Source organism: Oncorhynchus keta, chromosome 4 (genome assembly GCF_023373465.1).
Source record: "Oncorhynchus keta strain PuntledgeMale-10-30-2019 chromosome 4, Oket_V2, whole genome shotgun sequence".
Lineage (NCBI taxonomy): Eukaryota > Metazoa > Chordata > Actinopteri > Salmoniformes > Salmonidae > Oncorhynchus > Oncorhynchus keta.
In genome coordinates this window covers 26,685,627-26,700,605 of record NC_068424.1, presented here as the reverse complement: position 1 = coordinate 26,700,605, position 14,979 = coordinate 26,685,627, and the positions used below count along the sequence as shown (strand labels likewise).

At 41.1% G+C, this 14,979-nt stretch overlaps 1 protein-coding gene across 2 annotated transcripts in view; it reads right to left on the bottom strand.

The window, feature by feature from the left end:
• Positions 1-437: 437 nt before the first annotated feature.
• The window catches only part of c4h8orf34 (chromosome 4 C8orf34 homolog), a 175,209-nt gene continuing 160,667 nt past the window's right edge, over positions 438-14,979 (bottom strand). For both annotated transcript variants that reach the window (XM_052504950.1, XM_052504954.1), the window contains 4 exons: positions 12,987-13,564; positions 6,794-6,890; positions 3,498-3,536; positions 438-1,397 (listed from right to left, as the gene is read on the bottom strand). In XM_052504950.1, coding sequence (XP_052360910.1) covers positions 1,390-1,397; positions 3,498-3,536; positions 6,794-6,890; positions 12,987-13,564 — 722 coding nt within the window. In that variant the 3' untranslated portion in view covers positions 438-1,389. The remainder of the gene's footprint in view (positions 1,398-3,497; positions 3,537-6,793; positions 6,891-12,986; positions 13,565-14,979) is intronic.

Sequence of the window (14,979 nt, the reverse complement as noted above, 5' to 3'; positions counted from 1 at the left end):
AATTAGCAAGTCAATAACACAGTAGAAAAAAAATGGGCAGTCTATATACAATGTGTGCAAAAGGCATGAGGAGGTAGGCGAATAATACAATTTTGCAGATTAACACTGGAGTGATAAATGATCAGATGGGCATGTACAGGTAGAGATATTGGTGTGCAAAAGAGCAGAAAAGTAAATAAATAAAAACAGTATAAAAACAGTATGGGAATGAGGTAGGTGAAAAAGGGTGAGCTATTTACCTATAGACTATGTACAGCTGCAGCGATCGGTTAGCTGCTCGGATAGCTGATGTTTGAAGTTGGTGAGGGAGATAAAAGTCTCCAACTTCAGCGATTTTTGCAATTCGTTCCAGTGCACACTATATAGGGAACAGAGCGACATTTGGGACGCACTCAATGTGTTATGATAGGTTTAATTATGTAAAAACATGGCATCAATCACTTCCAGGTTTTTATTCAATGGTTCAGTCAGTACATAAAAAAGAAACAATCTTTTATCCATTTTGTAAGTATTTGCATGTCAACAGAAGTATAACAAAACTCATAGCTACAAAAGGAACAGTCGTAGATCAACATAACAGTGTAGACCAGGATTGTTACCTTTCCCAAAATGTCTAGGTTTTCCCAAGAAATCCCGGAAGGAGGAATCGGGATTCCAGGCTTCCCTTACCAGGGGCAAGTTCTTATGTCGCAGTCTCCTGAACAGACCCATGGTGTGATGAAGAAACACTCTTCAAGTTATTAACAGAATTTAGAATGAACAGAATTTAGAATGAACTAAATTTGGTGCAAAAGAAGGAAGGATATCCTTTTCAAATCAAGGTGAGTATCTGTACGAAAGCCTGCATACCAGCTACTGTTTTTTTAAACAATGGAGCTTTAGGTTTAAAATAAAAACAGATCTGGGATCAGGCTACAGAATGTAGTGTGGGGGAAAATAATCTTCAATTCAAGGTGAATATCTGCTCCATTATTTTATTCCCTTGAAAGCCATTCCACTTTAAAAACCAGCCCTTAAGTGCCTATTCAGAGATTGGCTCTATACAGTACAGTACAGTACATGTGCTACTGTTTCAAAGTATGCTTCTAGATTTTTCTTTCAACTCCTTTAAAGACGTAAGCATGCTAAAATAGCAAGCACAAAGAAATATTCAGTTATATTTCATACTTCATACTCTAAAGTTGTCCTATTTTTGACAATAGTTCACACATCTTGGTGCTACATGGTCTCAGAAATATCAACCTCTGTGGAAAAAGTATACAATCTTTTTTTATATTCCTCACTGAGTGAATTATAAAAAATAATGGTCTCTGTACACAATATTGAAAATACCCAGTGGTTTGCATAATTATTTGATTGGATCAATGTCTCTCTCTCTGGTCTTCATCACTATAGGCCTGTGAAAACACACACACACACACACACACACACACACACACACACACACACACACACACACACACACACACACACACACACACACACACACGAAAACATCAGTCTCCTTAGAAACCAAGATTCAGACACATTTCAACAACCAACCGCTAATAAGAAATAATAGCCTGAGCAATTACAATAAAACAGTCTTTAATATTTGAACATGTCAAAGATAAACATGAGTTGGAAAATGAGAATGAAGCCTGGTTGGTTGGTTGGGGACCGAGAGAGATGGTTCCAGAGGGCTCTGAGTTCTGGGTCTGCGTCTCAAATGGCACCCTATTCCCTATATAGTGAACTATTTTTTTTCAGCCCTATAGGCCCTGGTCAAAAGAAGTGCACTATATAGGGAATGGGGTGCCATCTGGGTCACAGCATATGAGAGATGAGTGATAGTGCATGGTGACTTCAGCACCCAGAGTTGGGGTTTTGGTTGGTTGTTACTATAGTTACTGTGGCAGCATTGTTAGCTCGTGGCGTGTCAGATAGCCAAAGCGTCGGCCTGACCACGGCCTCTCTAACACCTCTCTGCAGGCTTTCTCTCTCTATATATATATTTTTTCCCCTCCCTCTCTAGGTATCTCTCTCTGTCCAACCTGGCGCTCTCTTTCTCCATCTCTCTCTCACTCTCTGTCCCTGGCTCTTTCTCTCTCCAGACTGTCACACGTGCTCTCTCTCTCCCTTCCTCCGTGCTCTCTCTCTCCCTTCCTCCCTTCTCTCTCTCTCCCTTCCTCCCTCCTCCCTCCCTCTCTCTCTTTGACTCTGGGAACTGTGGGCAGAACTTGTCGACCAGCTAGCGCCACAAGAAGGCAGAACCGCAGAGAACCTCGTCTAAACCAACCAGACACTCTCTGTCTGCGTCCCAAATGCCACCCAGGCGCTGGTCAAAGGTAGTGAACTATATAGGGAATAGGGTGCCATTTGGGACACAGTCTTTGCCTCTGCCCAAATCCTCTCTAAAGACTTGACGCTGTCTGTCTGGAGTGATTTTAAACCCTGTAAACACTGTTCCCTATGCACCCAGTACTGACTTATTGGAACTGGGTATAAGAGGTTCCTTTTCTCCTTCTCTGTCTCTCTCTCGCACTCTCTCACTCTCACCCTCTCCAAAATGGCCGATGTCCACCAATCGCATTGCAGAGCCGGTACGTCTTCCAATCTAAGGACTAATTGGAGGGTCTATAAAGGAAAATGGAGGCTTCTGAGTCACCTATTGGTAGTTGCCGGGGCAACATACACTGCAGTGGTGCCGGGGACTCTGAGTGAAGTCATGGACAGACAGACATGGAGGCTCCATCAAATGAAGTCGCCTCTTGTCTCTAATGGGATAAAGGAGTTGTCTCAAGACACTACTAATAAGAAACAGACCGGCTGATATTACGTGTGATGCATGTAATAATATATCACAATTGAATCCAGATTTCTATAATGGGTACCTGGTAGCAGACTAGGTTGTTATGCTTTTGAGTGTAAATTATTTTACACTTTTATGAGTAATGTTGAAATATGCTACAGTTTTCAAAATGTGTACTGTATATGACAAACTGTTTGATTTCCGGTCTTATTGGATGGCTTTTTCATCCATATAATCATATAATCATAATAAAATCCATATACTGTAATCATGTCCATGCTACCTGGTACTGTATAATGCCTTTTGGTTGTCTCCCGCTGGGCACACACTGGTTGAATCAACGTTGTTTCCACATCATTTCAATGAAATTATGTTGAACCAATGTGGAATAGATGTTGAATTGTGCACAGCGGGCTGGTAGACCACGTTGTTATGATGTTATTGTAAAACGCATATTTTACCGTATTTTGCATAAATATGAAACCGTTTTAAGAGTAAAGCGTGAATAACATGCTCTTAAAAATAGGAATATGACAGCGAGATGATGGTCGATTATGACTACAGATGATTGGGTTATCTTATTGTTGTGATTATGATTGATCGTGACAGACTTTGGGTACCTTTGTGACAGACTTTGGGTACCTTTGTGACAGACTTTGGGTACCTTTGTGACAGACTTTGGGTACCTTTGGGTTTAGATGCTCACCTGAGAACACGGATCTCTTATTGGCATCTTGTACCCCACCTGTGAATACATCAGAACAGACAATAACACTAATTAATCCACATAACTGGGACTCTGACTGACATCCCATCCAACATAACATATTATAGCGTTTTCAGGAGTTTTCCAGCTGGGACTCGAACCACAACCCCAAAGCAGATAACTCCTTTGGAGGAGTTTGTGACACCCTCATCAAGGGTTGCTGCCAATATCATATGAAAACAACACTATCAGCACCCATCAAACTACCTACAGTACATACAAACCATCATTACAGAGACATTGGCAGCTGTATACACACATTACCATGTTAATTCATCAAGTTAAAGTAGAAAATATGTTTGTATTTTTTTCATCAGGCCACTGTTGATGTAGTCCCAGAATGTGTTGCATGTCAGCAGTGGACTAATGAAAAAAATACCAAAAGATCGTTTTGGAGCGGAGTTTTCCTCTATGTTTAATAAATTGGGTAGTTAGTCTGAGACATGAGCCACAGGGTGGTTGGGAAGAGAAGGGGATAGGAGGGGGACTGACTACTCCATTGACTACACACTACTTTCATCTCATTGAGGTCGCTGCGGTTACCCCATTGTGGAAGTCTCTAGAATAACAGGAAATAGCTATGTACGGCTTTTTTTTCTTTATTATGTAGCTCTGTGCCATAGACTTGGCGCCAGCTCAGACACAAGAACCAAGGCACTGGCATGGCAGCAGAGATGAGGGGAGGGGGGCTGGGAAGGGGGGTGTCACTGTGCCAATGAGCTAAGAAGCATACATCTAATGACACACACACACACACACACGAACGCACACAGGCATACGTACACACAAATGTAAACACAGACGCACGCACACACACACACTTACTGAGTCAGTCAGCAGCCATCTCACCCCATGAGCCCTCTCTCATATCTTGCAGCTGGGCATCTCTCTCTTTCTTTCTCCTGCTCCCACTCTTCTCCATCTCTCTCCCCTCTCCTCCTCTCTCTCTCTTCCATCTCTCTCCCCTCTCCTCCATCTCTCTCCCCTCTCCTCCATCTCTCTCCCCTCTCCTCCTCCACCTCTCTCTCTCTTCCATCTCTCTCCCCTCTCCTCCATCTCTCTCCCTCCCTCTCTCTCCAGTAGTGTGTGGCTCGTATCCTTTTATAAACACATCATTGCCATTGCCTGAGTATAGTAGCTGAATACGTCTGGTCACTTCACCAGCTATGTTCCTTTTGGCACAACAACCCTCCATACCCAAGAGAGACCTGTCATGTAGTCTTACAGTTCCATTTGATTGCCGCCATTTTGCGTAACGCAATGTTTGGTTTGACTTGGAATTCTTGGATTCCTGGATGCATCCCAAATGGCACCCTATTCCTATATAGTGCGTTACATTTGACCAGAGTTCTAAGGGCCCTGGTCAAAAGCGGTGCACCACATGGGGAATAGGGTGCCATTTGGGATGCAGTCCCTGTTTCATGAGTTCCATAAAAACCTTTGGCCCTCTGACTCCAATTCCCACTTGCATTTCAGTCTCAGTATAAGCAGATGATTCCAGGCCCTGTTGTTTACTGAGAAAACTGTGTGTGGATACCAAATCGCACCCTGTTCCCGATATAGTGCACTACTTTTGACCAGAGCCCTATGGATCCTGGTCAAAAGTAGTGCACGTCATGGAGAAAAAGGTGGCATTTGGGACACGTTATGTGATACATTATTTGCAGAACATTTCTGTCACTGTTCTGTGAAAGAGAATAATTAGGGCCAAATGACAGATTTAGTTCCATCTGGCTTGATAGATAAATTCAATGAATTAACTTCAACATGAACAGAATTATGTACGATGAACTGTACTTACACTGTAGTTGTATAATCCACCCACACTGAAGAAGTTGGCTATGTGTGGATATGCACTCTCCTTCTGTATGTTTTTTCAATGACAGAGACCGGTATGCAATGAAGGGGAGACAGAGAGAAGGGAGATACTGAGTTGGGCCGGTAGGTGCCGGGATTCGTGCCCACACAGTCAGGGGAATCGTACATGTGCTGAGGGCGGTGGTCTTAACTACAAGGCCAACGTCAGGCACGTGTACTGTGTGTGTGTGCGTTCATTGGCGCATTTCTACAATACCAGGATCTGAAGCCATCTCTGAGGATGTGGCGATACGCAACTCTCACCATAAAAGTTAAGAGCGATGGTTTGATAGGACTATTGAGACCATATTATATTATTATTTATTACATATGAATAGTTATGACATATTACTACATTCAACAGATTTATTTATCTGAACATCAAGAGGGGACTTCTGATCTAACTATGTCATGTGGAAGCGTAGCCTAGTGGTTAGAGCGTTGGACTAGTAACCGGAAGGTTGCGAGTTCAAACCCCCGAGCTGACAAGGTACAAATCTGTCGCTCTGCCCCTGAACAGGCAGTTAACCCACTGTTCCCAGGCCGTCACTGAAAATAAGAATGTGTTCTTAACTGACTTGCCTAGTTAAATTAAGGTAAAAAATAAAAATAAAAATAAAATGTTCAAAGATGGAGTCTGTGTCCCAAATGTCACCCTATTCCCTATATAGTGCACAACTTTGCCCAGAGCCCTATGTGCCCTGTAGGGAATAGGGTGCCATTTGGGACACACACCTAGTGATGTCATGTTCAAAGGACAGAGAGAGAGCTACGTCGTACCCAAGCCAGACTTATATAACGATTTATGGATTCATGAGATGTCCATCTCTTAACGTGAATAAATCTCTTAAGTGACGGCTGGAGATGTAATCTCAGATGATATTAACAATCCACCCAGAAATCACATATTCAGCTTTTAAAACTTCACAAGATGTCTGCCTCCTGTGTAGCAAGGGGCATTTCATGACTAAACTCTCATTTTCTTGTACTGAATTTGACAGCGTACATTAAGGTATAAATCCCCTTTATTAGGCCGACGGAAAGCCATACTTTGTACATTAATCACAGAAAATTGAAGTAATGACATAAATAAATTGAACTAAGGAAATGACAGTGTGCGGCTGATGGCATTAAGAGAGCGATCAGTCCTCTTGTGGGGCAGTAGAATACCACTGACTTCATGAAAAAGTTTGACACTGAAACACTGAGGAAAAATGACTTCCCTTGTGGGTCAGTATGGGAGAGAAAAGACAATAAGAAAGGTGGGGAGAGAAATAAACAGCAATGAGGATAAAGATTAAGACAGAGGTAGAAAGAGATAAAGAGCAGAGAAATAGAGAGAAGGGATGAAAAGTGTAAGGTAAGGCACGCTTACTCACACTTGTCCTGCTCAGGTGGTTCCAGAAGGTCACTCTCTGTGTCACTGGGAATGTGCCATGGCTGTCTGATGGCCTGCAGCTGCTGGTAGAACTCATCCTATAGGAGAGGAGATGGGATGGGAGGAGAGGAGATGGGAGGAGACATTACAGGGTTGACTCATGTTGTAGGTAAACAACAGGTGTCTAATTGAGTACAAACAAAACTACCAACAAATCATTTTGAGAGGTTGTTTTTAAGTTTAACAAAGTGTGATGAGATCCATATAGTGATGAGCTCTGGCCGTAATAGCCTAACAACAATGTATACTATACATACAACTTGTTTGGAATTAGAGAGATAAATAATTGAATCGTCAAGATGAAAAGCTGCATACATAGCTATACATTTACAAACGTAGGCAAACAACATGAACTGGGCCAAGGTTTAGAGTGAACCATAAAAATAAAAAAAACATGTTCTTCTGGAAAATATATATCTGATACAGCTGTTAGAAGTCTGTAAGCAACTTTAAGGCTTGCACACATCGCACAGAATGTGGCTCTAGAGTTCGTCTGCCGATCGTTCAGCACGCTGTGTTTTATGGACCACCCATTGTAGAGGTCTGACTGACGACATTTAAGTCGATTCTACATGGAGAACCGGTGCGCACTCGGTTTGCAAATTACTGCCGGCACTCTGTTCAGAGGTACCTAAGTACTCTCGGCTGGCAAACTATTGGTGGGTCTGAGCCTTTAGATTCTGTCATTTTTAAACCACTCATTTATTTTATTTTTTGTATTTCTAAACGTCTTGACGGTTGAAAACAGAGAACGTCTATCTATCGCTCTCTTGTTCCATCTCCTCGCTCTCTTTCTCTCTTGTTCCATCTCCATCTGTCGCTCTTGCTCTCTCGTTCCATCTCCTCCCTCATTCCATCTCCTTTCTCTCTCTCGCTCTCTCTAAAAGGAAAATTACAGAGAAATTGTTAGTGAACTAGAAACCAAAGCGTTCCCCATTTAGTTCTACAGCTTTTAAAACCAAGTACACCTTGGAGTATAGTCCTTGGGGCCAAACTTTAATAAATAAATTGCCCGTGTTCCCTTCTAATGGCTTTTATGTGTTCTAGTTTTGTTCCCGTCTAAAGGGTTTTATTTGTTCTAGTTTTGTTCCCGTCTAAAGGGTTTTATTTGTTCTAGTTTTGTTCCCGTCTAAAGGGTTTTATTTGTTCTAGTTTTGTTCCCGTCTAAAGGGTTTTATTTGTTCTAGTTTTGTTCCCTTCTAATGGCTTTTATGTGTTCTAGTTTTGTTCCCTTCTAATGGCTTTTATTTGTTCTAGTTTTGTTCCCGTCTAAAGGGTTTTATGTGTTCTAGTTTTGTTCCCTTCTAATGGCTTTTATGTGTTCTAGTTTTGTTCCCGTCTAAAGGGTTTTATGTGTTCTAGTTTTGTTCCCGTCTAAAGGGTTTTATTTGTTCTAGTTTTGTTCCCGTCTAAAGGGTTTTATTTGTTCTAGTTTTGTTCCCGTCTAAAGGGTTTTATGTGTTCTAGTTTTGTTCCCGTCTAAAGGGTTTTATTTGTTCTAGTTTTGTTCCCGTCTAAAGGGTTTTATGTGTTCTAGTTTTGTTCCCGTCTAAAGGGTTTTATGTGTTCTAGTTTTGTTCCCGTCTAAAGGGTTTTATTTGTTCTAGTTTTGTTCCCGTCTAAAGGGTTTTATGTGTTCTAGTTTTGTTCCCGTCTAAAGGGTTTTATTTGTTCTAGTTTTGTTCCCTTCTAATGGCTTTTATGTGTTCTAGTTTTGTTCCCGTCTAATGGCTTTTATGTGTTCTAGTTTTGTTCCCGTCTAAAGGGTTTAATTTGTTCTAGTTTTGTTCCCGTCTAAAGGGTTTTATGTGTTCTAGTTTTGTTCCCGTCTAAAGGGTTTTATGTGTTCTAGTTTTGTTCCCTTCTAATGGCTTTTATGTGTTCTAGTTTTGTTCCCGTCTAAAGGGTTTTATTTGTTCTAGTTTTGTTCCCGTCTAAAGGGTTTTATGTGTTCTAGTTTTGTTCCCTTCTAATGGCTTTTATGTGTTCTAGTTTTGTTCCCGTCTAAAGGGTTTTATTTGTTCTAGTTTTGTTCCCGTCTAAAGGGTTTTATGTGTTCTAGTTTTGTTCCGTCTAAAGGGTTTTATTTGTTCTAGTTTTGTTTTCCCGTCTAAAGGGTTTTATTTGTTCTAGTTTTGTTCCCGTCTAAAGGGTTTTATTTGTTCTTCTAATGGCTTTTATGTGTTCTAGTTTTGTTCCGTCTAAAGGGTTTTATTTGTTCTAGTTTTGTTCCCTTCTAATGGCTTTTATGTGTTCTAGTTTTGTTCCCGTCTAAAGGGTTTTATGTGTTCTAGTTTTGTTCCCTTCTAATGGCTTTTATGTGTTCTAGTTTTGTTCCCGTCTAAAGGGTTTTATTTGTTCTAGTTTTGTTCCCGTCTAAAGGGTTTTATGTGTTCTAGTTTTGTTCCCGTCTAAAGGGTTTTATGTGTTCTAGTTTTGTTCCCGTCTAAAGGGTTTTATTTGTTCTAGTTTTGTTCCCGTCTAAAGGGTTTTATTTGTTCTAGTTTTGTTCCCGTCTAAAGGGTTTTATGTGTTCTAGTTTTGTTCCCTTCTAATGGCTTTTATGTGTTCTAGTTTTGTTCCCGTCTAAAGGGTTTTATTTGTTCTAGTTTTGTTCCCGTCTAAAGGGTTTTATGTGTTCTAGTTTTGTTCCCTTCTAATGGCTTTTATGTGTTCTAGTTTTGTTCCCGTCTAAAGGGTTTTATTTGTTCTAGTTTTGTTCCCGTCTAAAGGGTTTTATTTGTTCTAGTTTTGTTCCCGTCTAAAGGGTTTTATTTGTTCTAGTTTTGTTCCCGTCTAAAGGGTTTTATGTGTTCTAGTTTTGTTCCCGTCTAAAGGGTTTTATTTGTTCTAGTTTTGTTCCCTTCTAATGGCTTTTATGTGTTCTAGAGTTTGTTCCCGTCTAAAGGGTTTTATGTGTTCTAGTTTTGTTCCCGTCTAAAGGGTTTTATTTGTTCTAGTTTTGTTCCCTTCTAATGGCTTTTATGTGTTCTAGTTTTGTTCCCGTCTAAAGGGTTTTATGTGTTCTAGTTTTGTTCCCGTCTAAAGGGTTTTATTTGTTCTAGTTTTGTTCCCGTCTAAAGGGTTTTATGTGTTCTAGTTTTGTTCCCTTCTAATGGCTTTTATGTGTTCTAGTTTTGTTCCCGTCTAAAGGGTTTTATTTGTTCTAGTTTTGTTCCCGTCTAAAGGGTTTTATGTGTTCTAGTTTTGTTCCCTTCTAATGGCTTTTATGTGTTCTAGTTTTGTTCCCGTCTAAAGGGTTTTATTTGTTCTAGTTTTGTTCCCGTCTAAAGGGTTTTATTTGTTCTAGTTTTGTTCCCGTCTAAAGGGTTTTATTTGTTCTAGTTTTGTTCCCGTCTAAAGGGTTTTATGTGTTCTAGTTTTGTTCCCGTCTAAAGGGTTTTATTTGTTCTAGTTTTGTTCCCTTCTAATGGCTTTTATGTGTTCTAGTTTTGTTCCCGTCTAAAGGGTTTTATGTGTTCTAGTTTTGTTCCCGTCTAAAGGGTTTTATTTGTTCTAGTTTTGTTCCCTTCTAATGGCTTTTATGTGTTCTAGTTTTGTTCCCGTCTAAAGGGTTTTATGTGTTCTAGTTTTGTTCCCGTCTAAAGGGTTTTATTTGTTCTAGTTTTGTTCCCGTCTAAAGGGTTTTATGTGTTCTAGTTTTGTTCCCTTCTAATGGCTTTTATGTGTTCTAGTTTTGTTCCCGTCTAAAGGGTTTTATTTGTTCTAGTTTAGTTCCCGTCTAAAGGGTTTTATGTGTTCTAGTTTTGTTCCCGTCTAAAGGGTTTTATTTGTTCTAGTTTTGTTCCCGTCTAAAGGGTTTTATGTGTTCTAGTTTTGTTCCCGTCTAAAGGGTTTTATTTGTTCTAGTTTTGTTCCCGTCTAAAGGGTTTTATGTGTTCTAGTTTTGTTCCCGTCTAAAGGGTTTTATTTGTTCTAGTTTTGTTCCCGTCTAAAGGGTTTTATTTGTTCTAGTTTTGTTCCCGTCTAAAGGGTTTTATGTGTTCTAGTTTTGTTCCCGTCTAAAGGGTTTTATTTGTTCTAGTTTTGTTCCCGTCTAAAGGGTTTTATTTGTTCTAGTTTTGTTCCCGTCTAAAGGGTTTTATTTGTTCTAGTTTTGTTCCCGTCTAAAGGGTTTTATGTGTTCTAGTTTTGTTCCCGTCTAAAGGGTTTTATTTGTTCTAGTTTTGTTCCCGTCTAAAGGGTTTTATGTGTTCTAGTTTTGTTCCCGTCTAAAGGGTTTTATGTGTTCTAGTTTTGTTCCCGTCTAAAGGGTTTTATGTGTTCTAGTTTTGTTCCCTTCTAATGGCTTTTATGTGTTCTAGTTTTGTTCCCGTCTAAAGGGTTTTATGTGTTCTAGTTTTGTTCCCGTCTAAAGGGTTTTATGTGTTCTAGTTTTGTTCCCGTCTAAAGGGTTTTATTTGTTCTAGTTTTGTTCCCGTCTAAAGGGTTTTATTTGTTCTAGTTTTGTTCCCGTCTAAAGGGTTTTATGTGTTCTAGTTTTGTTCCCGTCTAAAGGGTTTTATTTGTTCTAGTTTTTCAGTGTTAAAAGGTGATGGATGTTTCCCAGCCAGTCAGTAAGCTGGTCAGCCAGCCAGTCAGTGAGTCAGTCAGTCATTTAGCCAGTCAGTAAGCCAGCTTGTCAATTAGTCTCGATGGTGGAGAAAGAGAGGACGCCTCCAAGCGTCTCTCGTAGAGTCCTGGTCAAAAGTAGTGCACTATTAAAGGGAGTAGGTTACCATTTAGGACGTAAAGGCAGTGTTTCAAGAAGAGTTACAACAGGAAGAGGAAGAATCAGGTTTGTACATCCATTCTTTCCTGTCCTCTCTCTTGCTCTCCCTTGTTTTCTGTACATCCAGTTTTATAAACAGGCCCAGGATTCTTGCTCTCTTTCTGCCTCTGTTTGTTTGTTTGTCTCTCTCTCTCTCGACCCTCTCCACTTCTATCTCTCCATCACTAGCTGTCTACCAGGCGATGCACACTCACACACACAAAATACACACACACCTCATACTCACAGAAACACACACACTCACAGCCAACACTGCTGTCACATGTTATAGAGAGATTGAACCACTGGACACTTCCCATTTCACTCTTTAAATACTGTATCCCCGACATAGCTTATTCTAATATTTCTACTACTGCACGGTGAATTCTTACACTGTTTATACACACCACATATTTATTTACATACTCATAGCTCATTCCAATATATCTACTGTTGTACATATCATTCTTAGTATATCTGGTGTAAATTCTCCAGCTATACTGCACATACGCATAGATTGTATTTTGATTACTATTTGGGCTGTTAATTGGATTCCTCGTTCTTGATTTCTTGTTTCTTTTGTACTTTTTAATTATTTTACTGCAATAAACTTTGATTTGATAGCTCTCTCTGTTGTTCTCTCTCTCTCTCTCTCTGTTGTTCTCTCTCTCTCTGTTGTTCTCTCTCTCTCTCTCTGGACACTAGTCATCCCGCAAGTCCAGGTGTCTCCAATCATTTGTGAATCAGAATCAGGTCGCTCCGCTCGCTGGTGTTTTTGATAATCTCAGTAGGCGTCAACCTCAAGCAACTGTCCAAAAAATACAGAGGAATCACAAAATTCCTGCCCGCGATTAATAAAGTCCTCAGAAAGGGGGTCTCATATTTAACAATGTGGCTCTGAAGTAGACCATGAAAAGGAACTTGAGACAAAAAAATCCCATTGAAATATTCCCCTTTAAAGCCAGACACATTTTTTCCACAGTGAGTAGACATCCTACTGTATGGACCTCCCATCACTATGCCAAACCCCCCATGATGTCTGTGTGTGTGTGTGTGTGTGTGTGCATTCTATGTTCCCTCACGTGCTCTCATGTTCTAATGCCAACCTATTACAACCCATTACATTACCCAAGGAATTACAATAAATGAAGGGTACATTTCACTTCCATGACCCAAGATTTATGGTAATTAGACCTTGGTTTTTCTGTTATTTTATACACTGGTTCATCCTATAATGACCTACTGTAGCATGACAAACGAAGGTCAGTTTTGACTTATCCCTTTTATAGTTTAGGTTATGATTTTGAAAGGCTGATCCTAGATCTGTGCTTTAAGGAAACTTCCCCCTGGTGTGAGTGGATACCTCTGACAGATAGGCCCTGAGGCTGGAGGCCTTGCCCAGACTATCTGTCGTACTCAGCCCAGGAGGGGTGAGCAGGGGCCTGGGTCGGGTCGGCTGACTGGTGGGGGTCACCGGTCTGCTCCTCGACCTCCTGAACGTCACCTCCTTATGACCCCCGTGACCTCCAACCCCTGGGGTCACGGCCGTCATGGCCGACCTGGAGGTCAGCAGGCTGTTGGGGGTCATGGGCCTGCTGCTGGGGGTTCTAGGAGTTGTAGTTCTGCTGCCGGGGTTGCTGGGAGAATGAGTTCTGTGACCAGTCGTCATGGTGAGAGAGGTTGGTTTCCGGGTGAGCAGAGGGCTAAGTTTGGGGCTGACCAGGGGGTAGCCTATGGAGCTGGGCTTGGCTGAGCGGGCGCTGAGGACGGGGGACTGGGGTCTGGAGGTCTGGCCTGGTAAGGGTAGAGTGTTGGGGAGGGTTCCCCCCGGGAGGGAGGTGTGGAACAGAGGGGTGAGGAGCAGACTACTGTGGGGGCTGTTGGGGCTCCGCTGGGCTAGTTTCCCCTGCTCCGCCAGTTTGGCCAGGTCCTTCTCCACCTCTGGAGGGGCACAGAGACAAAGACAGACATGTTTGATAATTAAATGTATTCATGACAAATAACATACTGTATAAAATTAAGGCCAAGGGACATAGTCAACAAAATATCTGGGCCTTGTTATATAAAACAGAGAAAGGGCAAAGGTGGGTCATGTTCAGATATGCACGCTTATCTTTCAAATCTTTCAAAAAAAGCACCTCAACGCTCTGATTTTCATTGATGTGTGTTTCTGGACTAAAGACACAGGATGGACTCATTTACATTACAAAACATCCCAGAAGATATCACAGGCTTCATAACAGGAGAGTGGGAATGCTGCCTTTCCTTTTCATGATGTTTGTCTTAAAACCCCTTTCACTGGTCATTGAAAACAATATTTACTGACTCTGTAAATTGTGGTGAATCCTGCTTCAGTAAAAATTCCGGATTGACATTAAAAACGAATATCACATAACATGAAGATTGTGTCCCAAATGGCACCATATTTCCTAAGTAGTGCACTACTGTTGACCAGGACCCATAGGGCTCTGGTCAAAAGCAGTGCACTACATAAGGAGCAGAGTGCAATTTGGGACGGGTACCCTATTTCCTATGTAGTGCACTACTGTTGACCAGGACTCATAGGGCTCTGGTCAAAAGCAAAGCACTACATAGGGAGCAGGGTGCAATTTGGGACACACAGAAGTGTTATTCCAAAATTCTGAAAATATATTTGTTTGCTTTATTGGTAGTTACAAAAACAGTTTTGTTTGTCAGAGGGTGGGATAGGACTGCCAATGAGAACATCTGGGGGTAGCCTGCTCTCTGCTCCTCATCTCCCTGTTTGTGTCCTTTTTAAGGCTCTGACGCTGTTGGGTTTTCAGCGATCCAAGCTGGGACTTATCATGCGAGGGGGATATTTTCAGGAATGACTCACCACGAAGAGTTCGTACCAAACGGCACCCCATTCCCTATAGTGCACTACTTTTCCCAGAGCTCTATGGGCACTGGTCAAAAGTAGTGCACTATGTAGGACATATCATGCCATTCGGGATGGAGCCTAACTCCTTAAGCATTCTCAGAGAAGCGTGTATTTGTGACATTTAATAAATGACACGTAGTGGAAGCATTACATGTACTTCATAAACATTGACTTCAACCATTTATGAGCAAATAGAGACTTCTCCAAAACAAACAACATTTCATTTTTCCACGCTTCAAAAATGCGAAACACATGTTCACTCTTCACAAATTACTAGCTACAGTCGATCCACATATTGCAAAATACTCCAAAACTACTTTGATACTGTAGGTCAACTAATATTATACAAGAGAACTGAGCAGTCTTGGATAGATGATTTAAGCTGGTTTGAAAGTTTAAGAAGTGTGTGTCTGTAAGTTTGTTTGAAAACTCATCTAAATTGTTTGTATGGTAT